Source organism: Pelobates fuscus, chromosome 2, assembly GCF_036172605.1.
Source record: "Pelobates fuscus isolate aPelFus1 chromosome 2, aPelFus1.pri, whole genome shotgun sequence".
Taxonomy (NCBI): domain Eukaryota; kingdom Metazoa; phylum Chordata; class Amphibia; order Anura; family Pelobatidae; genus Pelobates; species Pelobates fuscus.
In genome coordinates, this window is record NC_086318.1 from 61671476 (window position 1) to 61699115 (window position 27640).

The window sequence follows — 27640 nt, forward strand, 5'->3', positions numbered from 1 at the left end:
TATTCTGGCTCCTGGCATCACTGCGGGTAGCACATGGGAGCTGAGCAGGGAGAGCTCAGGGGAAAGTGCTCCCTCGCCACCCGGGAAACAAATGGCTGCCATGATGCCTTCCCTGGTGGGGCCCAAAGGTGGCCAGCTGGCCAGTTCTTCGGCCCCCCATCAAACGAGGCAAACAAGGCATTAGCCTGGGCACTTGGGGGCAGCGTTTTTTGCCGCCCTCTGGAAAGTGCCGCCCAAGGCAAATGCCTTGTTTGCCTCGCGGTAGATACAGCCCTGGTCGTACAACCTCCATAGATATTGACGTTGAGCGAGAGAATGTGTTAGACCCACAGCCGTCGCTAGTGATTTTTGTTAAGTTAGTCATATACCATACGAAAAAGTAGTCCTTTCTTTGTCTCATATCTTTTGACTGCATTGGAATTTCAATGAAATTGTAACACAGTCCTTATGAACATTTCATAAACATTCTTTACAAAATGCTAATTTTTTTGAGGGAGCGGTGGAAGTGGGGAGTTATAGGGTCGCTTTAATGCAGTGTTGTCAGTTTCAGGGAGTTTTGCATATTTTGTAAAGACACCTAAAGAAGATGGCATCCCAGCCTTGTGTGTGTGTGTGTAAAGGAGGGGTAAAGATTAACCCTTAAGCTGAGATGCTGTAGTGGTTAAACAGTGTCTCCCCTCTTCCTCACTTTATAAAAATGCATATTTCAAGAGAATTCAGCAGTTTTACAAAAATTGATTATTCACTAAAGTGTAAACTGTTGGAAATGTAAAATGAATTTTAAAATCTAGGTCAAAATAGCTGACTTCTAAACTTAGCTCAGTTTGATATTGATATTATTAAGATTTGAAATTCACACATTAGCTAATAACTAAGCCTTATTTACAGAGATAAACATAGACAGTAGCTTTATTATTATTATTATTAAATAAACTTTATAAAACTCTGCTCAGAGTATATCAACCAGAGACATATGGGGACAGAGCTGGGCCATGATACTGCCCTCATTTTGACCCTGACATACTCTATACTCTCACCATGAGGGGGGGGGGGGAGGGGGGAGTTCTATCTGGTCTGATCCTGTGATCCCAGCACGTGCCGGGGAGAGCCCACCCTTATAAAGGGTCTGGTTAGCCCCTCCCCACCATTCCCCGCGGGCATTATTCTCAGAGTCCCGAGAGAGGAGCCAGCCAGCGGAGCCGTCATGCCGTATGCAGTGCGCAGGGGCCGTCAGAGCGGGGTGTATGACTCCTGGTGAGAATGGGAAGCACCGGTCTGAGCTCTGATTAATGGCGCCACCATCTCAGCTAGCCTGCAGCAGTAATATCGCCATTTTGGGGGTAGTTAGGAGCAGTAATATCGCCATTTTGGGGTAGTTAGGAGCAGTAAGATCGCCATTTTGGGGGTAGTTGGGAGCAGTAAGATCACCATTTTGGGGTAGTTGGGAGCAGTAAGATCGCCATTTTGGGGTAGTTGGGAGCAGTAAGATCGCCATTTTGGGGTAGTTGGGAGCAGTAAGATCGCCATTTTGGGGGTAGTTAGGAGCAGTAAGATCGCCATTTTGGGGGTAGTTAGGAGCAGTAAGATCGCCATTTTGGGGGTAGTTAGGAGCAGTAATATCGCCACTTTGGGGTAGTTGGGAGCAGTAATATCGCCACTTTGGGGTAGTTGGGAGCAGTAAGATCGCCACTTTGGGGTAGTTGGGAGCAGTAAGATCGCCACTTTGGGGTAGTTGGGAGCAGTAAGATCGCCACTTTGGGGTAGTTGGGAGCAGTAAGATCGCCACTTTGGGGTAGTTGGGAGCAGTAAGATCGCCACTTTGGGGTAGTTGGGAGCAGTAAGATCGCCACTTTGGGGTAGTTGGGAGCAGTAAGATCGCCACTTTGGGGTAGTTGGGAGCAGTAAGATCGCCACTTTGGGGTAGTTGGGAGCAGTAAGATCGCCACTTTGGGGTAGTTGGGAGCAGTAAGATCGCCACTTTGGGGTAGTTGGGAGCAGTAAGATCGCCACTTTGGGGTAGTTGGGAGCAGTAAGATCGCCACTTTGGGGTAGTTGGGAGCAGTAAGATCGCCACTTTGGGGTAGTTGGGAGCAGTAAGATCGCCACTTTGGGGTAGTTGGGAGCAGTAAGATCGCCACTTTGGGGTAGTTGGGAGCAGTAAGATCGCCACTTTGGGGTAGTTGGGAGCAGTAAGATCGCCACTTTGGGGTAGTTGGGAGCAGTAAGATCGCCACTTTGGGGTAGTTGGGAGCAGTAAGATCGCCATTTTGGGGTAGTTGGGAGCAGTAAGATCGCCATTTTGGGGTAGTTGGGAGCAGTAAGATCGCCATTTTGGGGTAGTTGGGAGCAGTAAGATCGCCATTTTGGGGTAGTTGGGAGCAGTAAGATCGCCATTTTGGGGTAGTTGGGAGCAGTAAGATCGCCATTTTGGGGTAGTTGGGAGCAGTAAGATCGCCATTTTGGGGTAGTTGGGAGCAGTAAGATCGCCATTTTGGGGTAGTTGGGGGCAGTAAGATCGCCATTTTGGGGTAGTTGGGGGCAGTAAGATCGCCATTTTGGGGTAGTTGGGGGCAGTAAGATCGCCATTTTGGGGTAGTTGGGGGCAGTAAGATCGCCATTTTGGGGTAGTTGGGGGCAGTAAGATCGCCATTTTGGGGTAGTTGGGGGCAGTAAGATCGCCATTTTGGGGTAGTTGGGAGTAGGGATCGACCGATATTGGATTTTTAGAGCCGATACCTATACCGATTAATCTGTTAACTTTCAGGCCGATAGCCGATAACTTGACGATATTCTGTACATTTACCCATTTTGAAAAAATAAACTATTTCTAAAGGTATATGCACAAAATATACAAGCCGGATGCACTGGATGCAGTGTGTTTAGACAGTGGAGCTGTGTATATTTGTGTAGTGTATATATAATGAATGCAGGGTGTGTTTGTGTAGTGTGTATAGTTAATGCAGTGACTGTTTGTGTAGTGTGTGTGTGTGTCTATATAATGAATGCAGAGTGTGTGTTTGTGTAGTGTTTGGTGTGTGCAGGGAATGCAGTGTGTTTGTGGGTAAAGTGAATGCAGTGTGTTTGTGGGTAAAGTGAATGCAGTGTGTTTGTGGGTAAAGTGAATGCAGTGTGTTTGTGGGTAAAGTGAATGCAGTGTGTTTGTGGGTAAAGTGAATGCAGTGTGTTTGTGGGTAAAGTGAATGCAGTGTGTTTGTGGGTAAAGTGAATGCAGTGTGTGTGTGGGTAAAGTGAATGCAGTGTGTGTGTGGGTAAAGTGAATGCAGTGTGTGTGTGGGTAAAGTGAATGCAGTGTGTGTGTGGGTCAAGTGAATGCAGTGTGTGTGTGTGGGTCAAGTGAATGCAGTGTGTGTGTGTGTGGGTCAAGTGAATGCAGTGTGTGTGTGTGGGTCAAGTGAATGCAGTGTGTGTGTGTGGGTCAAGTGAATGCAGTGTGTGTGTGTGGGTCAAGTGAATGCTGTGTGTGTGGGTGCAGTGTGTGTGTGTGTGTGTGGGTCAAGTGAATGCAGTGTGTGTGGGTCAAGTGAATGCAGTGTGTGTGGGTCAAGTGAATGCAGTGTGTGCATTATACACACACACACTACATTATATAGACGCACTACACTATATACACACTCTGCATTATATACAGTGTGTGTGTTTTCCGGAAGGGATGTGATTTGTGTAAAATGGGGGGGGGGGGGAGGAGGAGGCATTTTTTTATTATAATTTTAATGTTTGTTTTATTTTTAATAATTATGTTTATTTTTAATATTTTTTTGTCCCCCCCCCCCCCTCCCTGCTTGTTGCCTGGCCAGGGAGGGGGGTATGACAGTCCCTGGTGGTCCAGTGGCATTGGCTGAGCAGTGAGGGGGCCCGCAGGTAGCGTTTACCTACCTTCCCTGCAGCTCCTCCAGCTCCCCACTGTAAATCTCGCAGTCTGTGTGCAACGCTCTGACAGCCACAGGTCTCACGAGATTTACAGTGGGGAGCTTGAGGAGCTGCAGGGAATGTAGGTAAACGATTGCTGCCCGCTCCCCCAGGACCGCCGGGCTTGTAACAAGCCCAGCGGTCCTAGGAGGTATTATCGGCATCTGAATTGCCCGATACCGATATTGCCGAAAATACAAAATATCGGCCGATTATATCGGTAAAACCGATAATCGGTCGATCCCTAGTTGGGAGCAGTAATATCGCAATTTCCTGTCAGTCTATGTCGAGGAAACTAAAGATCCTCTACGCACAGATCGGCAAATCCCAAGGTCAGCAAGTTGGGGAGGGGTAGACTTTCACACAGGGGAGGGGGCTTTGGAGTAGGAGAGGATAGCCTGCAGCAGTAATTTCACCATTTTGGGGTAGCCTGGAGCAGTAATATCGCCATTTTGGGGTAGCCTGGCGTACTAATATCGCCATTTTGGGGTAGTTGGGGGCAGTAATATCCCCATTTTGGGGTAGTTGGGGGCAGTAATATCGCCATTTGGGGTTAGCTAGGAGCAGTAATATCGCCAGTTTGGGTTAGCTAGGAGCAGTAATATCGCCAGTTTGGGTTAGCTAGGAGCAGTAATATCGCCATTTTGGGGTAGTTAGGGGCAGTAATATCGCCATTTTGGGGTAGCCTGGCGTACTAATATCGCCATTTTGGGGTAGTTGGGGGCAGTAATATCGCCATTTTGGGGTAGTTGGGGGCAGTAATATCGCCATTTTGGGGTAGTTGGGGGCAGTAATATCGCCATTTTGGGTTAGCTAGGAGCAGTAATATCGCCAGTTTGGGTTAGCTAGGAGCAGTAATATCGCCAGTTTGGGTTAGCTAGGAGCAGTAATATCGCCAGTTTGGGTTAGCTAGGAGCAGTAATATCGCCAGTTTGGGTTAGCTAGGAGCAGTAATATCGCCAGTTTGGGTTAGCTAGGAGCAGTAATATCGCCAGTTTGGGGTAGTTAGGAGCAGTAATATCGCCAGTTTGGGGTAGTTAGGAGCAGTAATATCGCCAGTTTGGGGTAGTTAGGAGCAGTAATATCGCCAGTTTGGGGTAGTTGGGAGCAGTAATATCGCAATTTCCTGTCAGTCTGTGTAGAGGAAACTAAAGATCCTCTACCCACAGATGGGCAACTCCAAGGTCAGCAAGCAGGGGAGGGGGTAGACTTTCACACAGGGGAGGGGGTAGACTTTCACACAGGGGAGGGGGCTTTGGAGTAGGAGAGGATAGCCTGCAGCAGTAATTTCACTGTTTTGAGTTAGCCTGGAGCAGTAATATCGCCATTTTGGGGTAGTTAGGGGCAGTAATATCGCCATTTTGGGGTAGTTAGGGGCAGTAATATCGCCATTTTGGGGTAGTTAGGGGCAGTAATATCGCCATTTTGGGGTAGTTAGGGGCAGTAATATCGCCATTTTGGGGTAGTTAGGGGCAGTAATAGTGCCATTTTGGGGTAGTTAGGGGCAGTAATATCGCCATTTTGGGGTAGTCAGGAGCAGTAATATCGCCATTTTGGGGTAGTCAGGAGCAGTAATATCGCCATTTTGGGGTAGTCAGGAGCAGTAATATCGCCATTTTGGGGTAGTCAGGAGCAGTAATATCGCCATTTTGGGGTAGTTAGGGGCAGTAATATCGCCATTTTGGGGTAGTTAGGGGCAGTAATATCGCCATTTTTGGGGTAGTTAGGGGCAGTAATATCGCCATTTTTGGGGTAGTTAGGGGCAGTAATATCGCCATTTTTGGGGTAGTTAGGGGCAGTAATATCGCCATTTTTGGGGTAGTTAGGGGCAGTAAGATCGCCATTTTTGGGGTAGCTAGGGGCAGTAAGATCGCCATTTTGGGGTAGTTAGGGGCAGTAAGATCGCAATTTTTGGGGTAGTTAGGGGCAGTAAGATCGCCATTTTTGGGGTAGTTGGGAGCAGTAAGATCGCCATTTTGGGGGTAGTTGGGAGCAGTAAGATCGCCATTTTGGGGGTAGTTGGGAGTGGTAAGTTCGCCATTTTGGGGGTAGTTGGGAGCAGTAAGATCGCCATTTTGGGGGTAGTTGGGAGCGGTAAGTTCGCCATTTTGGGGGTAGTTGGGAGCGGTAAGTTCGCCATTTTGGGGGTAGTTGGGAGCGGTAAGTTCGCCATTTTGGGGGTAGTTGGGAGCAGTAAGTTCGCCATTTTGGGGGTAGTTGGGAGCAGTAAGTTCGCCATTTTGGGGGTAGTTGGGAGCAGTAAGTTCGCCATTTTGGGGGTAGTTGGGAGCAGTAAGATCGCCATTTTGGGGGTAGTTGGGAGCAGTAAGATCGCCATGTTGGGAGCAGTAAGATCGCCATTTTGGGGGTAGTTGGGAGCAGTAAGATCGCCATTTTGGGGGTAGTTGGGAGCAGTAAGATCGCCATTTTGGGGGGTAGTTGGGAGCAGTAAGATCGCCATTTTGGGGGTAGTTGGGAGCAGTAAGATCGCCATTTTGGGGGTAGTTGGGAGCAGTATTGGTACTATTTTGATGACAGTTTAACTCTGTTTAGTTACTACAGTACTCCCATGTAATGCTTCATACACACTTACTCTGTGTCAAGTATTGTTAGAAATGGGAACATTACTATTTAGTATTCCCACATCTAATAGTAATGGACACCAAGTTGTATACATACAAAAATATAGTGAGCACTCTATAAATTGAAAACCCAATGTGACATGCACTAATAGAAAACTGGGAGGGAAACCTGGTCTCCAGCCTTAGGTCAGTTCATGTGTTTATACCTTTTGCGTAACCTTATTGCACTTTATTAATGTAGGTGTATATACTGGCTTACTTCACACTTTGTCTATGCAAGTTGTATTGTATGCTAACTGCATGGCATAATTTGGTGTGCTGTTGTTACTAATGGACACAAAGTAAGCTTTAAAATGGCACTGTCATGCCGAACTTACCTTACTTTAATCGATTCTTCTTCCCTCCCTCTGTAAGGATCTGTTCTTCATTTCTTTCTAGGGACTACTTTGTCTTATGGAGGAACAAAGTGTGCTTCATTTCCGGTGGTCAGCAATTTCCCCACAATTCTCACCTTTGATCACTTTGACAGAACACCGGTGAAACTGTAGGTTAGGGATCAACCACTATTGTATATGTGTTACTATTGAGTCTGGTTGCTGATAACTGATGCCCATAATCTGTACATTTAAAGTTTGAAATAGAAACTTCTATACAAATGTGGCATTAAATGAACATGCTGACTGCAATCACACTTCTATCACTCAGGAGGTCTTACTTCATATTATGGAGTCAAATATATTTACTTTTTTCACATTAATGGGTAGCACTTACTTGTTGCTTTTGATTTGGTGTCTGCTGATCCTTTTTCAAGAGGTATTTCTTCATTAGGATATGTAGACACACGTTTCCATTACCGTGTGTGGAAGTTTTATGACTGGTATATTTACTATAGTTCTGTTTCAAGTTATTAACTGAAGCTTATTTAAATTTCTATAGGGACCGTGTCTAGGTCCATTTATTTAAATTGCTATAGGGACCGTGTCTAGGTCCATTCTTAGTTTCAGGAACTGTCTCTGAGGAAGTTTTAGCTGGGTTGCTGGTGATTTTTCTGGGTGCCCAGTGATTCGATTCATGCCCATTGCTATGCTGAAGTTGTGAAGCCTAGCACCTCAGTTGTTTTTGCATACTTTGGTTGAGTACTGAATACATTACCTGGCCAGGTGTTTTGGCATACAAAAGGTCACAAGTCCCAGCAATCAAGCTGTAGTTGGAATGCCCGTTCCAAAAACTATCCCAGAATGCTTGTTTATGTTTTTCTTTGCTTCATTCTACTGCAGGGAGGAGTGTCAAGAACAAGTGCACCGCTACCCTAATGCAAAATTCAGGAAATTCACGACCCATGACAACGCGTGGAGTTATGTAGATCGCGATGAGGAAGACTCTTCTTATGCCTCCAATTACTCATCAAATCACAGAAGAAGAGGTTGGCCTAATTACACTTTATTTTTTATGATTTAATCTTCGATTTAAAAAAAAAGGCTATGGTGTCCTAGTTGTTGACTAGTCATGTGGCCTTACTTTCAATTGTTTCTTTACTTTTAGGTTTCTCGATTTTAACTACACTCCATATACTTAAAGTGGCTCTGTCACATCAAGCTTACCTTTCTTCTATTGTTTCCTCTTTCCTTCCTCATTCAGAATCTGTTCTTTGTTTCTAATCTATTTATCTATAAAACCCCAAGACAAATTAGGGACTACTTTGCCGTATGTATTTCAACTACGCTTGACAATTGTGACAAAAGGTAGCTTAAGTCATGCTCCAATATCTTTGTTCCGCTAACAAAGGGTGAAGCTCGCCTTAAAGGGACACTGTAGGCATCCAGACCACTTCAGCTCCTTGAAGTGGTCTGTGTGCTCTCCTCTTATCACTTAGTGCTGCAATGTAAAATATTGCAGTACCAGAGAACTCCTATGTTTACTTTGGAGCACTAAGTGTGCCCTCTGTGGCTGTCTATCAGACAGCCACTGTTGGCGCTTTCGAAATCGTAGCAGACTTTTGGTCCATTGTGACACTGGACGTCCACACGTTCTGCATGAGGACCTCCAGCATCAGATTTTCCCATAGGAAAGCACTGATTCAATACTTTGCTATGGGGAGGTCTAATGCATGCGCGGCATTTGCCGCACGTGCGCATTAGACCCTGCTCGTCGCGGGACGGAGGAGGGGGTAGAGGTTTGACCCATCGCAGAGGGACATTGAAGCTGGGATAAGTTTAAGGGGGAGGGGAGGGGGAGTTTACCCTTTATTTACTGGCGAGGGGGTGAGGCAGAGGGATCGATAGTGCCAGGAATACAGCTTTGTATTCCTGGCACTAAACTACAGTATCCCTTTAAGCTCAACCTATTGTCAAGACTGCTAATTGTGGGGAAAAATACATAGGACAAAGTAGTCCCTACTTTATCTTATGATTTTAAAGATGAACAGCTTCTGAAAGAGGAAACAATGATAAATTCAACTTTGGGGTGAAAGGGCCACTTTGGCCAATTAAAGCTATGCCAAGTAATATTGCAACACACTTGTCAAACTGTGTACAATGAAAGGTTAAAGGATCTTAACATGCATAGCTTCGGGGATATTAAAAAATAATTCTAAATACCTAAAGGGAATCAACAACGTAAAGGAGGAGACTATATTTAAGAGGAAAAACTACCACAAGAGGACATCTTAAATTAGAGGGGCTAATGTTTAAAAATATCAGGAAGGGGGGTGGAGCCAAGCCACTGAACCGAGCGGCCACATGTTACTGAAGCTCCGAGCCGACGAACGCCTTTATAGCTGCAAAATCGGATCTACATCACCACAAGCCCTGACCCACAAGCCATGGGGAAGAAACAAAAATCCGAAAAAAACGCATATGGGCATGAATATCGGCGACCTTTGGCGCCAGGCCCGGAGTGGAGCGGGGCCCAAGATGGCCGACTGCTCAGACATAGAAATATCGGTGGATTACTGCATGGGACTGTCAGAGGGGAATACAGTTTAGCCACAAACCACCATACTCTCCATCTCTCCACCGGACTCTGCCTCGGTAACGACTACTATAATGAGAGGGCTCCCTGCAGAACTCAGGTGGAACCTCCAGGCCGATATGGCCCAAATCCGACAAGAGGTTTGAGGCCTAACGAACCGCATGGAGGTCCTAGAAATCGACGCCCGCAAAAATACCCAACTCCAGAGGGCTGTACTGGACCTGCAGGCACAACAAGACAAAACAGATCATAAGATGGCGGTGGCAGAGGACCAAAGGCGCAGCCTAAACCTCAAGATAAGAGGTATATCGGAGGAGACACCGGAGAGGGAGACACCACACCTGCTACGGCGCCTCCTCGCAGCACTACTGCCACCCAGGCAGGCAAAACAGGTGGGCCTGGAGGGGATGTTCCGCCTGCAAAAATCGACAAAAGCACCGAGCTCAGCACCAAGAGACCTACTGGTGAAATTTCAGAGCAGCAAAGATAGATCAGCGGTTATGGGAGCTGTCTGGAATCACTCAACCTACGCCTTTGAAGGGATGCAGCTCTCGTTCTACACGGACTTATCAGGATACACCATGGCTTGGAGAAGATCGCTAAAGGCCTTCACAACCCTGCTCCGAGCCAAAGGGATCTTGTATCGGTGGAGATTACAACACACTTTAGAGGTCCAACAAGGCACCGCAACACACCCTATCTGGGACTTACAGGAAGCGAGAGACCTGTTGCCAGCCTTGGGACTGTCTAGGGACGCTCTGAAATCAGCTAAACCGCTCACCACGGTCCCGGCAACCCACACATGGAATCCGGACACAGTACTCCCTTTTGTACCCTGGGAGATAAGGCCAGATGTCTATGTGGCGGTAACCACTTGATTGTCCACGGGCACCCGGCAGAGACCAGCTGATACCAACCCACTAGGACTGGTGATCACTCCAACAGCTAACGTTTAAATGCTCTAATTATCCTTTTATGTTACTTTGTTTAACCCCTTAAGGACACAACTTCTGGAATAAAAGGGAATCATGACGGAATATATCCGTCATCTGTCCTTAAGGGGTTAACACTCATTTTTGTTGTTTTTTCTCTATATTCACCTCTCTACTTTATTTTAAATTCTATGCAAGGTCTCACTCATCGGAAAGGCCTAGAAGTAACATTTACGTAGACAGGAAAAAGGAACGAGGGACTAAGACCAATGACCACACCCCTTTTCCCCGTGTACCTACAGGTAGACTCATACCCATACATCGACACTGGATACGCAACTCTGACACAACGCTCTGTTCCAGGTCGGGCCTGGAGGTGCCGCGCTCCCCTCGGGAGCCTGGGGGGCAGAATAGGGATGAGACATCACCCCTTAGAGGCCAACCACACTTTATACTGACAGACACCGTTTAACCCCCATGGCTGCGGGCCCTGACGAGAATCTCTGAAGTAGCCCTTCTTTCATATGCAAAGCACATAATCTTTCCCACAGACTACCTCCATAGACTCACAGCACACGCCCAGTGCCCCAACTAAACATAGACCAAAGAAAGACAACCCCCCACCCACCCAGAGGGGCACTCCACTACACGCACGACGACCGCTAGCCTTTTTAAACCCCCACTGGATGTTAGCCAATTGTGACCCATGAGTGCACCACGATTACTTAAACTGTGCTGTAAAGCTACAGGTCACACTGATTTATCTATACACCCGCAATGAGAGATCTACAAATGACACTGTTTGCCAATGCTTCTTCTCTCCGCACAAAAACAAAGAGTTTATAATACCAGTTAACACCAAGTTGAAGACTAGGTAGAAATGTCAGTCTGACAGATGTTAATATAGCCTTCACTTCTCTGTAAAAAATAAAAACTGTGCAACCCGCTCAATGCCCTATACGATCCACTGATGTTACCTGAATGCGTGCTATTGTGGCACATTGTCTATGCTTGTTATTTTTATGCACAAGTAAAATAAAGAATAAAAAAAATATATAAATGTCTCTGTCTCTCCTTCTATCCTTCTATCCTTGCTATAAGATAAGGCCAGGGACTAATGAAAGTATTGAGAAAATTGGGCAGACTAGATGGGCCAAATGATTCTTATCTGCCGTCACATTCTGTTTTTCTATGTAATCTAGGTGAATAGTACAGGCCAAGTTATTTTGCTCAACCTTTGCTGTATTCTGATATTCACAGCCTTTTCTATATTAATTTGACTTTTGACTAGATGTTGTGTAACTATTTCTTACTGCAGATACTTCATCTGCTGTTGTGTACACAGATGGCTGCTGTACACGAAATGGCCAATATGAAGCACGAGGTGGGATTGGTGTTTACTGGGGTCCCAATGATCCATTGTGAGTACCTAACTTTTCTTTTTCTCTTAATGCAATATAGACTTTTGTGACAGCATTTATTTTCTGCTACAGTAGGCATTACATATTGCATTTTATTCAGTGTTCAGTAGAATATCCCCACTTATGCAATACTCCATTATTATATATTCATAGCAATAGGAGTACAATTCATAAGTCACATTTAAAGTCTGTAATGTGCATTGATGTGGTTATGGTGTATAGTGTCCCGCTTTAACCCCTTGAGGACCGACTACTGTCCTGAACCATCATAACGGTATTGGGGTACTTACCTGATCGCCGTCGTTCCCCCGGTGGTGATCAGCATTTCACCCGGCCGCAATAGGTGCCTGTGTATCTGCCTGTAGGGGGACTGTCTGTGCTGACAGGCAGTCTCGCTGCATCTGTAAAATAAAAAAGAAAGTTTAAAATAAGCAATCGGTGTAAAAAAATAAGTGTGAGTGTGATATAGGTATGTATGTATGTATGTATGTAAATTCTACATGCATATTTATTTAATATTTTTACATAATTAAATAATTTTATTGATTGCAATATGAGGGACATGCCTGACAACCCACCAGGCCGAAAGTTCAGAGAATTTAATTTGCTAGCACTGTTTAACCCTATGACTTTCAAAAACACCATAAAACCTCTACTTGTGGGGTACTGTTATATTAGGGAGACTTCGCTGAACACAAATATCACTTTCATAACAGTGGAACTTATATTTTTTAAATATAAGGCTTGATTTAAAAAAAAAAAAAAAAATATATATATATATATATATATATATATATTCTTTTAAAAAAAAAAATGTTTACATTTGTCAGATTGGTTATGTTGCCTTTGAGAGGGTATGGTAGCCCAGGAATGAGAATTACCCCCATGATGGCATACCGTTTGCAAAAGACAGCGCTGGTCATCATGCACCCGTGTTCTTATTGGGACATTTTTAAAGCCAAGGTCATTTACCCCCATCAAACCATACATTTTTGAAAAGTAGACAACCCAGGGTATTGCAAAGGGGGTATGTTCAGCCTTTAGTAGCCACTTAGTCAAAAGCACTGGCCAAAGTTGGTGTTTTTTTGCATTTTTAGCACAAACAAATATAAATGCTAACTTTGGTCAGTGTTTGTGACTAAGTGGCTACTAAAAAACACTGGACATACCCCATACTGAATACCCTGGGTTGTCTACTTTAAAAAAAAAATATGTACATGTGAGATGTGATTCAGGGATTTATGACAGATAACAGTGTTGCAATGTCACTATTGCATTAAAAATATACGGTATGGGGGCGGTGCTTAACGATTGAAGAGACAGGTTGCATGCTTGCTGAGCTCCAGGCCAAGACACGGGGAAAACCCCACTTTTAACCCCCTTAAACGGGCCAAACCCACCCCAGGGTGACCCCAGCGCACAAGCAAGCCTAATGGGACGAAAAACCAAAAAAATCAAACCTTAAAAGCCCACAAAGAGCATGGATATCGGTGCGCTATGGCGGCAGACTGGCGGCGCCTCAGGCCCCAATATGGCATCTATGCATGGCGGGTGCTACGACTTCTACGAGGAGTCGTCGGATGAAGGTGAGGGGGAATTTACCCCGGGCCGGCCTCAGTAATCACCAGCTCGAACGCAACCCCCGCCATGGCCCCCACGCCTGTGAGCATGGAGGCCATCAGAGAGCTTATGGCGGAACATCATAAAAGGATATCGGCGGATGACGCCTCCATTAGGGATACACTGCAGGGCCTAACTGGTCGACTCGGGGCCGTGGAAAATACCACGAACACCCAAAGCAGCCAAATACATACGCTACTTCAGGAGCTGAAACAGCTAGCTGGGCAGAATGTCCTACGATTTGCCGCGCTTGAAGACAAACGCCGCCTAAAGCACCTTAAGATCAGGGGCATTAGCGACGACGTTCCGGACGATGAACTACCCCATTTTACTAGGCGGCTCCTTACGGCTCTACTGACCCCGAGGGTAGCCAAAGCGGTGACAATAGATGGAATATTTCGAGTTCCAAAGCCAGTCAGGGCCCCAGCCACAGCTACAAGAGATGTTGACCTGCAGTTCCAGACTTACAAAGCTAGAACCGCAGTCCTGACAGCTACCAGAGACCAATCATCTTACCTTTTTTGAGGACATCTCTCACGTTCTACCCTGATCTCTCGGGAGCAACATTGACCTGGAGGAAGTCCCTGCAACAACTGACAACCCTCCTGCGAGCACAACGCATCAGGTACCGCTGGGGCCCAGCTCATACCCTACTGGTCACCAAGGGTGACAACACACAGTGCGTAGCATGCAGGAGGCACCGGCGACACTGGGACAGCTGAACCTCCCATCGGACTCATTGGCCCTACCGACACCAACTGACAAGCAAGCGAACCCACAGAATTGGAGCATGGCCAGTGCTGCGGAATTCATCCCCAGAAGATATACCGGTGCACCTAAAGCTGCAGCAACCACCTCAAAATATCGGGACTATAACTGAACTTGCCGGGACATTACCCTAAGATGCTGAATCCACTTTAGAGCTGCTCTCTGACGAGCTAACACCCTGCTTGGCGGATGGCCGCACTCCTTTACCCTCTGACAAACACATCCCACGTTAGCGCAAGGACCCACTATAGGGAGTCCCATAGGGTAGGTACAGAGTTAACCCCTCGCATTCCTGACACTACATAGGCACTCCAAACTAGCCTACCTGCCCAGTAACCAGGAGCTGACATTTAGCCTTCACCTAACCTCCCTCATGAGAGTGCTGACCTCCATGCACACTACCATGAAGGGCCCTCCGAGGACCTTTCAACCTGACGACAAGCAGGCACCCCCCCCCAGCAATGTAGTCACGCTGCAGACACAGCAAACCACAACCCACAACACACCTGCTCAGAAAAGAACTCTGCCCCACCTGCACTAAAGTAACCTGACCTCCAACAACTCACCATAATTGTACAGCGCATACAACTGCCACCACTTCAGATGTGAGATATATATATATATATATATATATATATATATATATATATATATATATATATATATATATATAAACAAATAAGCATTAACCTTGGCATGCTACGTTATTAAAGGGAAACTCCAGTGCCAGGAAAACGATCCGTTTTCCTGGCACTGGAGGGTCCCTCTCCCACCCCCCAATCCCCAGTTGCTGAAGGGGTGAAAACCCCTTCAGTGACTTACCAGAGGCAGCGACAGGTCCCACGTCGCTGCTTCCTCCTCCCCGCCGCTCCTCCTTCTGCTTACGTCGGCCGGTGGGCGAGACTGATCTCGCCCGCCGGCCAAGGAGACCTAATGCGCATGCGCGGCAATGCCGCGCATGCGCATTAGCGCACCCCGTAGGAAAGCATTGAAAATTAATTTCAATGCTTCCCTATGGGGAATAGAGCGACGCTGGAGGTCCTCACACAGCGTGAGGACGTCCAGCGACGCTCTAGCACAGGAAACCTGTGCTAGGGACCAGGAAGTTCCCTCTAATAGACAGCCACTAGGGGAGGACTTAACCCTGCAAGGTAATTATTGCAGTTTAAAAAAAACTGCAATAATTACACTTTCAGGGTTAAGAGTAGTGGGAGTTGGCACCCAGACCACTCCAATGAGCAGAAGTGGTCTGGGTGCCTGGAGTGTCACTTTAATCTCTGATGTTCAATGTTAATCTACAAAATATAGCCTTGTTAATCTCTTTGCAATCTTAGACATAACTGCATTTTGTTCCAGCATGTAGTTTAACTAACAAACAAAAAATTGTGCACAGTATTTCCTATGCCATGATATCAGATGTTGAAAACCGGTCTCGTACCGCTGTTGTGGTGTCACAGACCTAACTGTCAACCCATGCATGAATAAAATAAAGAATTAAAAAAAATATATACGGTATATTGAAACAGCAATTTTCCTACTTGTACTTATAGCCCTATAACTTGCAAATAAGTATGTAAATACTGGGTGTTTTTAAACTCAGGACAACATTTTGAATCTATTTAGCAGTTTTTTTCATTACCCTTTGTAGATAAGCAAAAGATTTTCAAGTAAAAGTCCAAAAACATGTTTTTTGTTTTTTTGTTAAAGTAAAATATGACATGATACAAATAATGGTATGTAAAGGAAGCCCTTTTTGTCCTGGAAAAAAAATAATATAATTTGTATGGGAACAGTAAATGAGCGAAAAATTACAGCTAAACACAAACACCACAAAAGTGTTAAAACCGCTCTGATCCTTAACGTACAACATGGCCAAAACAGGCCGGTCCTTAAGGGGTCAAAGGTCCTTTGTCATTTCCTGGTTTTAGCTCACATTCTGATCACAAGCAAATGTAAACAAACACTAGAATTTGAGCTATAGGTCTGTTCAACCATAATTTACCTATGTTGGCTTTGACTGCAATAAAACACATATTTGCATTCAAAAATGTCTCAAGTACAACTTCATGTTCAGGTTTTATGGGATTTTTCAGAATAGGGTCAAATATAGGGCTTTCCGCTCTTCAGGTTTTACATATTTGCAGATTGATTGTTTCCTTTTGAGACCATATTGCAGCCCAGGAATGAGAATTACCCCCATTATGGCATACCATTTGTAAAAGTAGACAATCGAGGGTATTCAAAATGGGGTATATCCAGTCTTTTTGTAGTAACCAGTCTCAAATCCTAGCCATTGTTCGCATTCATATTTTGTTTTTTGCATTTTTCACAGAAAAACTGACTTTCACTGATATCAGTGCCATTGTACATTTTACTGCTCTAAAACACATTTGTTTTAAGCAATGTCTTACGAGTATAACTTAAGCAATGTCTTACGAGTATAACTGGGCCTCCCATGTACAGGATTTATGGGGTTTATGGAAGGTTGCAGAATATAGAACTTGCCAATTTCAGTCTTCAAGCCTTGAAATTTGACAATGTCATGGGGATAAATGTGTTGGATGCCCATTCCATGTCACCTCTGAGATAGTAGGGCAGCCTGAGTAATATTTCCACCATTATGGCATACCATTTTCAAAAGTAGACAACACAGGGTTTTCCAAATGGCATAATTTGAGTTTAGTTTAGCCACTCTAAATCACTAAATGTGGCCAGCATTTGTGATTAGTTTTTTCTATTTTAAATTTTTATATATAGAATTCCATCTTCACAAGAAATGTCATAATTTTGATATGAGTTAGTGCAATAAAGCCTCAGTGTTTATTACACACTATCTCACGAATATAACAGGGACAGGCCAAGGTCAGGGGAATCCAGAAGTCAGATTAGTCGGTAAAGAAAATAAGCCAATAATTGAGTACAGGCAGTTGACAGTCTGAAATCCAGAAAAAACAAACTGACCAAGTCCCACACAGTGATTCCATAGTTCAGCTCTGTATGGTAGACTTTGAAACCGCTTTTGTTATGCAGAGGGTGGGTAGAGCACTAATAACTGAAGTCTTTTCAGACTCCTTTCTTGTAACAAACACAGCACTTTCTCTGGGGTGACATTTTGGAGGGTGTAGACATGGGATTTGGGAGGAAAGTTTTTGCCAAAGTGGGAAGATTGGGGGCCTGGGCAAATAAAATATCAGACATTTTCACCATAAAATCTAGGAATGGGTATGGTCAACCTAATACTTTCTTTTTTGTGAAGCACATCAGAGTTAAAAATTGCACTCTGGGTTAGATAGACTGCAGTTTTCTTCTACTAGGTTCTGCTTTTTGGTTCACCAGGTAAGGCTGTATACACTGGTCTGCCAAGTCTACTTCCCTCCTATCATTCCTGCATTCTACAATGCATTTCAGCTTTTCCAACTGCTCAGTTCTATCTCTGACACTGGCACTGTACTTTTGTCGTGCCTTGTAGACTGCATGTATGCATCCTTCCTATCTGTGAACTGAAGGGCAAACAACTCATCCTGGCAGAGAGCTTGTCAGGCTTAAGGGGTAACTGCTGCAATTTGTTTGGTTTTTTCACACTGGGCCACAAGCTAGGTTTTCAAAACAAAATTTAAATGGGGAAGGGGAAAGGTCAGATCCCAGACAATCTTGTCATTTTACCTACAGAATCAAGGCATGCAGGTGGGTCAAAATGGCTATTCTTCCCATGATAAATATGACACACCCATGTATAGCCAGTAGTGGATTCGCATAATTTGTAGCATTTCACACCATATCCTGCCTGCTATGGAATATTTTGCTTAAAAAGCAGTATACCTTTAAATCTCACTAATATAATACACGTTTGTCATGTATTTAGTTGATTCTGATACTCTGCTTTTTGACAATAACCATAACTAGGGTTCAAGCCCAAAGTTTGAGCATTTCTGGGACATCCATGGGATGACACATGTTTGCTCTATTGTAATTTGACCCTGGATTGGCAGCGACATACTGGTTCAGGGAAATTTACCCTAACGTAGACATACGCACCAGAGCAGGGAATCACTCTAATTTGTTTGAGGAAAATTCCCCGAACATAGACCAGCTCTCTAACGTGGGCAATCCCTTGAATCCCCACACTAGAGCGCTGGTCGTAAGTGCTAGCCATCATAAAGTGAGGACCACTTGTAATACATTCTCCTTCAGCCCCTGCCAGCCAACCACCCAATCCAGTCTATCTGTAGGTGTGCATGTATGTGTCAGTGTATCGGAGTATGTGTGTATGTGCAATTGTATCCCTACATCCCAGCAATCAAACTCAATACAACATTCAAACACAAACATGACCTACAAAGACACTCTCAAACTGTATACTAACACTCAAGCACACCCTTCACTCAAACGCCAATACTACACGCATGTAAGCATAACATACAAACTCACCCCTGTTTTAAAAAGCTAAAATGATCTACAAACCCCAACTCACAGAAGCACACCTGCTCTCCAAATATATAAAACATTATGCTCTGTTAATTAAAAGGTTTGTGCACGAGCTCCGAACCGGCAGGCAGAATCCGGGGGTTACAACGCAGGCTACCAAGCCCACACTCACCAGAGGGTGCATCACTCACGTCGGGGGTGCCCCGCTGAGCAAATCAACACCACCCTGGTGTCTGCAGACCCCGGGAACGCAGAGATCTCAATGCGGCCTACTGGGGCTGAGGCAGGGGGGAGACGGCCGCTCCCCTCTCGGCCAGAGCCCACAAGCGATCTTACCTCAGAGTACCCCCCCCCCCTCTGGACCGGTGGGGGACATCCCGGTCCCCTCTGGACGCATGGACCAGCATGGAACATGAGCATACCAGCCACGAGAAATGAAGGGGCAACAGACCCACGAGTTGCAGCCAATATGGCCGCCCGACCTAAGAGGAGAAAGCGGAGCACATGCCCAGAGGTGCACACATCCCCAATAGAGATATTTGACAGGACCTGCGCTGGCCTCAGGGCAGCACTGCAAAGTCGAGGGGTGACTCTCCGCCAAGCGGATCTAATGGTGGCCTCCTGGATACGACCAGCAGCGCGACGCAGGTACTACAAGCAGGCACACAGAGCATCCAAGATGGCCGTCAGGAACCATAGACACCGGAGGGCCTCGCGGCAGGACTCGGCACCAGGCCTCTCGGGCTCACGCATCCATCTGCAGACAAGCAATACCAAGACCACAAACCCAGCGACGCACACAAATAAAGCGCCTGACCTTAAGCCCGGCTATCAGTGCAGCACCAGGCGCCTCTTCCCAACAGCGGCCACAACACAAGCGACTGTGAGACAGCACACCAAAAAGAGACGCACTAAAGCGGTCTCCCGAAACGGAGATACAGGGATGGCCTCCAGGTCGGGCATCGGCTGAGGCAATATGGACAGATACGTGGTGAGGCTCACGGCCCAAGACCCTGCACACAATGCAGAGACTCTCTCCTCCCAAAGCTCACCGCATGTCAGACTCATTACACCTGTTTACTTACACTTAGCACTACTCTGCCCCATTTTGATTTTGATTTTCATTTGTTTGTTGTTTATTGCGCAAAATAGGCATGTACCATCAATGCTGGTTTGCATTACATCACATAATGCTGCTTCCTCTAGCTTTTCATAGCACACTAAATGCAAACCGCATATTTATAAACGTAAGCGCAACTAATATAATTATAAGTGACGCTACCCTAGCAGGTTATAACATATAAGCGAATTGTCTAACTTCCACAGGTACATATGTACTAGCTAACGGTTGTCACTGGCGTTGTATTACACTACCTGTACTATCTATGTTGATTCTCACATAATTCACACATGAACCAAGCCTGTTTGTATAATATATTTACATTTCGACTGTTGCTTTAACGTTACATTAATTAAGCATGATAAAACAAAAAAAATTGTGCCAGTTAATCGTATACCCCGCATGTTAAGCGTGGGAAATCCCTGAGGATTGCTTTTGGGGCACCTCAAGCTTACCTGTCTTATTTTCGTGCACTACAAAAATAAAGAATTAAAAAAAAAAAAAAAAAAGGTTTGTGCTACAGCGCAAAATTTTTCGGGGTTCCAAGCTGTTGGTACACTATGTCAAAGGGTTCCACGGGAAAAATTTGTTGGCAACCCCTGCTATAGAGATTCACTGGAGCATGGCCATTGGTGGACAGTCTGGCTTAAAAAAAAGGAAGCCGGGAGATATCACATGCAGTCACATGAGAAAAAATCTGATCAAAGTAAAGCTGAAAACTGGTACTCTTGAAGCTAATTTCCACACTATTTAGGGAAAAAAGGCAATTGGTGACAGTAGGTTTAGTGGGGGGGGGGGAGGAAAGGGGAGTGGAGGATATGCATTTTAACAGTTCTTAAGTTCTCTCACCTCTAAGTCAGGATTAGAGTGGGGGTACAGAGACATTGTCAGACAGTGTTTGAAATCCTTGGTTGACGCACTGTAACCGTGACCAGTGACAGGCTGTGAATAGGATTGCGTGCTGCCGGTTAGCCACAGGGGGACTAGTACAAAGGCAGAAAAGGCTGCGCCAATAAGGTTAGTCTCACTAATGTAACAGGATAACGTCGGGTGCAATCCTCAGGAGTTGGTAGTCCTAAAATAAGTCTCACTGCTAAAACAGGATAAAATTGGGATTTAATCCTCAGGAGTTGATCTGTCGGATGGTTAAAATATCCGTATATGTGGAGGTAAAAAACCAACCAAAAGTGCAATATGCCAATATCCAGGAATAGGCATTATAGCAAAAGCAGGTAGTACTCACATTTAATAGAGCTAAACCAGCTCTGGAGTGGAGGGCGTACAGTGGTATGAAAATGGTGAGAAAACAATAGTGCGCTCAATATGATAAAAATGAGATATAAATAATTAAAATTATATGCACAAGTATAGAGAATTTTATTTTTTTACGACCATCTCCTGAGGATTGCACCCTATTTTATCCTGTTACATTAGTGAGACTTTAACCTTATTGGCGCAGCCTATTCTGCCTTTGTACTATTTCCTGTCTTTTTTGAAGGGTTAGAAGGATTCCCTTCCTTAAGGTTGCTGCCCACCGACCTAGTGTTTATAAATTAGCGCTTACCTTCTGTTGTCTTTTTTGTAGACACAGGGGGACTGCCAGACGTGTCCTCTGAGCATGATCTGAAGCTTGGGATAGAATGCCAGAATGGGTACGGGCTAAACCACTGGGCACCCTAACCGTATTAATGGGTTAAATGTATACTCCAGCAGCATCAATCTTCAATTGACTTTCAGGGAGCGTGGAGTGATACTGGACAGGGGCACAGCTGACACTCTAAGCCACTTAATTGCTCCCCATTCATAAAAAAAGTACCTTGAAGTAGTACATGGAAGTCCGCTTCATATAAAATATTGCTACAAGCTATGGGAAAATAAGTTATTTATCTTTACAGGAATGTTTCAGAAAGGCTTGAAGGGAGACAGACTAATCAAAGAGCTGAACTTGAGGTACACATTTACTTGTATACATTGTTAAATATATAGTTACATTATATTGTCAACTTGTTCTATATGTTAGTGTCTTTTCTAACAATTTTCTAAATATTTTTTCATTTAGGCTGCAAGTAGAGCAGTGGAACAAGCAAGAGCTCAAAATGTACCTAGACTTCAAGTTTGCACAGACAGCAAGTTTACTACCGACGGTAAGTCACAATTGTATGGATTTCTCATGCAGACCACAAACCTCTCCTTCCCTGTAAAATTTAGAGTATTCAGTCTGCCTTTACTATAGTAGAGGCCACAAGTTCCATAAAGTACAAGAATATGCCTTCAATTTTTATACCCCTTAAAGGGGGTAAGGGATGTTGCCTCGTTGCAGGAGTTCAAGTAAAACACTGACATAGGCTCTGCAACTGAAGCCTCGGGAGCTGAAGAGGATAGTCAGGAGGAGCATGGTGGCCACTACGAGGGATAGGTTCTGGGTATTATAGCTCCCCATGGCAACTGGACACCCAGTGGCACTGACAGAGCCACTCAAACCTTAAACTGCTGTTCCTAATCTTATGTGTGCTGTTTATTTAGGCATGAATAAATGGGTGCATTCATGGAAGCAAAATGGATGGAAGACCTACAGTGGTGGAGAAGTGGTCAACAAGGAATCCTTCCAGAAGTTAGACCGGCTGTGTAAGGGCATGGATGTCACTTTCGTGAGTATGAACAATGTGCTGGAATGAGTCACTGTCACAATTTTACTCAAAGTATAAGGACAAATCATGTCTGTCCTGAAGGCTGGCATCTCCTTGTGTGTTGGACTATTACACAATAAGGCAGCTCTGCAGTACTAATTGAGTGATCACCCTTAGAATTTGTACTATTACATTAATGATATGACAACATTTGAGTTGTGCACACGTTTAGACAAGGGTGTTTTCTCACTTGTGTACTCCAGGAATGGAGGGCAAACCCCCAAGGCCACACGGTTACATCAAGAGCCCAGGCAGTTTCCTCAAGGTAGGCAGTCTTTATTTTAGGAACAGTTTACTGCAACATTTTGAACCTCAATTGAGCCTTTGTCAAGCCTGTCTATCTTGAGGAAACAGTTTCTCTGTGTGCCTGAGCTCTGTTAAAGGAACACTATAGGGTCAGGAACACACATGTATTCTTGACCCTATAGTGTTAAAACCACCATTTAGGTGGCTTGCACTCCCTTAACCTCAGAAGGGGTTAAAACTTTTCTTATTTCAGCCCCGATCTGCCTCCTTGGTGACATCAGTTTACAATTTTTAGCCAATCTAGTGCATTAGCGGAAGTCAGCACCTCCTCGTAGAGATGCATTGAATCAATGGAAGTGAAGTTCATTCTGCATGGAGACACTGAACTGCAGTTCATCTGAGTGGCCAGTGGAGTAATCCCTGTAATGCAAACACTGCATTTTCTCTGAAGACCATGTTTACTGCAAAAAGAATGATTATATTCACCAGAACAAATACAATAAGCTGGCATGTCCGCATTTTTTATTATTTTATTTAATCTCCACCTTTAATTCGGTCTTATTTGTTTGCTTATTACCACCAGCTTGCAGCTCCCTCCTTGTAGAAGTAAAAATACATATTAGTATATTGATTATAATCTCCCTCCTGACCCTACTTATTATGCCTTGAGTAGGGGAATGACTACTAAAATGAGAAGCCAGAGACCAATCCAAAAAGGGGGAACCTTACACAGGCAGTCACTTGAGAGGCTGGGGGAGAGACATGTCCATATTCGTGGCATAGAGACGGAAATTCATAGAGACGGAAATACCTAACTTTCGTCCTAAAACGGATGGACACACTTTCGACTTTCTGTTAAGATGAAATTTGGTCCATTCGCCGGTGCCCTAGTCTAAATGACAGGACGTTTGGGAATAGCGAATGAAGCAACGCAAGATCAGAGGAAAGGGAGTATGATGGAAAAAATCTTCTGACACAGGAAATTGAGCTAACAAAGTTTCTCCTGGGTCAGAGAATGTCAGGCATAGGAAAAAGAAAACTAGATCAAAAAGGAAGAAAAGAACAGATTCTATGAGAAGGAGAAAAGGTGACAATAATGCTTTAAGGCAGATCTCTCCAGATAGGGTCAAGGCCATGGTGGTCAGACAGGTTTGTTTGAGGCTGTCACCATCCTATTTCTGGGAACCCTCATAAGCTCAAACCGCTTCAACTGCCAGGAGCTGTTCCAGAACATGAGTTCTGTGGAACTTCTATAGATCACCACTTGTGATCAGCAAGTTAATGCCTGAATCTTACAGCTGTCATTTGTGATGGCTGCTGGGATTGGAAAAAAATATGAATCGCGCAAGACCATAAGACAAAGTAGTCCCTACTTTATTTTATCTTTCTGAAATAGTATTTGTATTTTGTAAAAAAAAATATTATTCATAAAATACTGAGGTGATAGCTGCATATAAAGGGACATTCTAGTTACCACAAAAACTTTAGATAAAAGGGACACTGTAGTCACCAGGACTACAGCTTAATGTAGTTGTTCTGATGAGTATAGTCATTACCTGCAGGCTTTTTGCAGTAAACACCCGCTGCATGTAGACTCTGACCTTTCCTCATAGAGATGGATTCATTCAATGCATCTCTGAGGAGATGCTGATTTACAAGCACAGCTTTTGGTTCCGCACCAGCCCGCCTCCTCCACTGAATTTACAATCTCCACCAATCCAAAGCTTTCCTATGGGAATGCATTGTGATTGGTGGAGATAATCACATATGATGTCAGCCTAGTAGGCAGTTCGGTGGCAGAACCAGAACCAGCAGACTGAAATAAAGATAAGATTTCTACCACATTTGGGGGTGGAGCTAGATAGTGTTTTAACACTAACGTCAGAAATACATGTTTGTGTTTCTGACACTATAGTGTTCCTTTAATGATGCATTTTTCATGTATATATCATGCAATCTCACTGCTCAGTTGTCTGCCATTTAGGAGTTAAATTAACTTTGTTTATGCAGCCCTAGTCTCGCTTCCCTGCATGTGATTTGCACAATCTTCCTATACACTTCCTGTAAAGAGTCATCTAATGTTTACACTTCCTTTTATTGCAAATTCTGTTTACTTTCTTATCTCCTGTTCTGTTAATAGACCCGCAGAAGCCTACTGTATGTAATTAAAGTTAATTTTACAAAGCAGGAGATAAAAGCTTTTTAAAGTAAGTTGCATCTGTTGCATGGTAGGTCCAGTGTGGGATGCTCTAGTCGGAGTGAACTCTGTTCCATATGTGCACTGCCTGTACGGATGTACCTGGGCCGAAATGATGTCCCATTCTGACTTCTGGTACTTCTATATAGTACTCACAAGGGCAGTGTTCATATGCATCAGAGCTGTTTCGCTGCCCTTACCACCCCCTCTGTACTTTGTTCATTTATGGCAGTAAACACCTCATGCCATACCATGGTTTTGTAATATTGATTTTTTTATTTTTTTTTATTAAACAGAAACATGTTCCAGGGCACTCTGGACTTGTTGGAAATGAAATGGCTGATCAACTAGCAAAAAAAGGCTCAAGGAGATGAATAATTAAATTTTGATATCTACTTTACTGGTTTTGGGGCATTCAAGTGTTCACTGAATTGACAATCAGAGGAAGCAGATTTTTAGTTTGGATGTTAACACAACTAGTTAATTTTAAATTAAATCCTTGAATTTCCTCACCACCCATTTACATATCTGTTAACTGTGTGTAAACCACATCTCACTAACTTTTAAACTGCTTCAGAGCGGTCTGTCTGTTATTAAAACTCCATTACTGAATTAAGAAACCACCAACGTTTCAGTCCCCGCTCAGAACTTTCCCCAGGGTCAACAATAAAACCACAATGTACACCTACATATAAGCATAATAAATACATACATGAATAATCATAGAAACTCGCCAAAGGTGTTGTGCACCCACGAGAATGCTCCGCCCCCACCAATCATGTAGGGCGTGAAATCTTAAACGGGGGACACGACCAGATCACCATGGTGATCCCACAAAAACTGTACTCCGTGTCTGAAAGGAACTTCCACCAAAAAGATAGGATAAAGGCTAATTAAAAAATAAACATATCGATTTTTACACATCAGCACTTTTCATGCTATAGCTGTTTCAGTGGCACTTATTTTCACATTCATTTATGGGCCTTATATCACTTTTTGAAGATACAAATTAAATTGTATTTATAGATGTTCCTATATATCCCTTTTGCACTAACAATTGTTCAATTCATTTTTCCTTTTGAGATACATAACACTTTAAAGTATTTAGATTACTGTATACTGTTTAAATGATCTATTTCAGCACTTTACACTAGCATCACTACATGTTTAAACAGCATGTTTTTATTTATTTATAATTTAGCCTTCATATCTTTTTGGTCGAAGTTCTTTCAGCCACTGAGTACAGTTGTTCGGGGATCACCATGGCGATCGGGTCATGTCCCCGGTTCCTAAGATCTCGCGCACTGTGATTGGTGGGGACAAAGCATGCATGAGAGTCCACTCTGAACGCTGGCGGTGGATGCACAACACCTAATCTATCATGTATGTATATATTAAGTGGGGACTGAAACGTTGATTGTTTTTTTAATTGATTAAAGCATTGTAGTTTTAAGGGGGGGAAGGGAGGTGTGTGTGTCAGACCAGGAACCTTGTGTGCACCGCTGGCAATGTGTGAGCTATGCAAGACTCGGATGATGATTCCTGCCACCAGTTACAACCTGGCTATGGTATGGCATGATTCTGCCAACAGGGGATTATGATCATTCTAATAGCCTTCCTCACCTCACTTTGTGAATCCTTGAACTGTCTCACTGTTTTGATTTTTGTCTGTTACATTGTAAGTTTAAACATTTGTATATGAAAGTTTCTGCATTTAAAAAAATAACTTCACCAGATCTGTTACACGGTTCTAACAGTATGTTCTAGTTGCTGACTTCTGTGTTTTTGTATTTCTATATAAAACTATTTGTTAATGTACCCCGTTGTTTTGAGGGTTATTAAAACAAATCTAGCTGCATCTTCTGACTTCATCTCATGTTTTTGAAACTTGGCTTATCCTGGATCATGTGATGGAGAGATGTGTCGTTTAACCTCTGTCAAAAATACTTGTTGAAGACTTGCATACAGGAAGCATCTGCGATTTGATTTTTTTTTTTTTTTTTAATACCTTGAATTTGAAGGTCTTGCTAATTTCTGGTGAAACACAAAAGAGCAAAGAAGAATCAATCAAAATACTGAGTGATTCAGAGACAATGGGAATTGGTGTAATGAAAACAAATTCCTTTATTTTCATTACAATGTATTCACAGTATAGTAATACACTTTAGCAATATGATAAATTGAGTGCACTTTTGTCAGAGTACATGGACATGTTTCAGAATGCGTAGACTTCAGTAACAGATATGAACTTATCATGAGATGTGAAATATACAGCACTTTGTGTATTAAATGAGAACCTCTGAAACACAGTTCCATGGAAATAATGCAGAGACACGTACTAAAGCATAGAATTGTAGATGATTTACAAGGCATATTTACACCACTGGATTAAAATATTAAATTAGAGCAGATACTTAATGAGGGTACAATATCAGCAAAGCACACCAAAAATGCTCAATACAATTGGTGAGTATTACCCACAGCTGCAAATCTGTCAATGCCACACGTTGGCCAGAACGGAGGGCCAATCTCTCAGTCCCAGAGCCGCCTCAGGGATTTGTAGAACTCTCCAGTTATCCTAATGTTGAGAAAGCTTTGGTAATATCTGAGCTGATCAGGTCTCCAGGCACAGACTTGGATGGGAGTCAGTGCCCTGAATCCAGGGACCCTTCTGCTTTTTACGGTGGGATCACAGGTCCCCTTGGGCTCTGAGTTCCAGGTGAGTGAATGGATGTTGGGTTAGAG

At 44.0% G+C, this 27640-nt stretch overlaps 1 protein-coding gene across 1 annotated transcript; it reads left to right on the forward strand.

Moving 5' to 3' along the window:
- Positions 1 to 1128: 1128 nt before the first annotated feature.
- LOC134585468 (ribonuclease H1-like) lies at positions 1129 to 25897 on the forward strand. Its single transcript, XM_063440887.1, has 7 exons — positions 1129 to 1254; positions 7787 to 7932; positions 11730 to 11832; positions 21661 to 21715; positions 21825 to 21909; positions 22289 to 22413; positions 25192 to 25897. Exons 1-7 carry the CDS (start codon positions 1205 to 1207, stop codon positions 25267 to 25269), a joined length of 642 nt encoding a protein of 213 aa, XP_063296957.1. The 5' UTR covers positions 1129 to 1204; the 3' UTR covers positions 25270 to 25897.
- The last annotated feature ends 1743 nt before the right edge of the window (positions 25898 to 27640 follow it).

Bases quoted from the DNA above. Each gene is read 5' to 3' on its own strand.
- LOC134585468 (XM_063440887.1), top strand. From the start codon at position 1,205: ATGCCGTATGCAGTGCGCAGGGGCCGTCAGAGCGGGGTGTATGACTCC. The intron at 21,716-21,824 runs GTACACATTTAC...TTTTTCATTTAG, and splicing joins ATCAAAGAGCTGAACTTGAG to GCTGCAAGTAGAGCAGTGGA. The intron at 22,414-25,191 runs GTGAGTATGAAC...TTTATTAAACAG, and splicing joins AGGGCATGGATGTCACTTTC to AAACATGTTCCAGGGCACTC.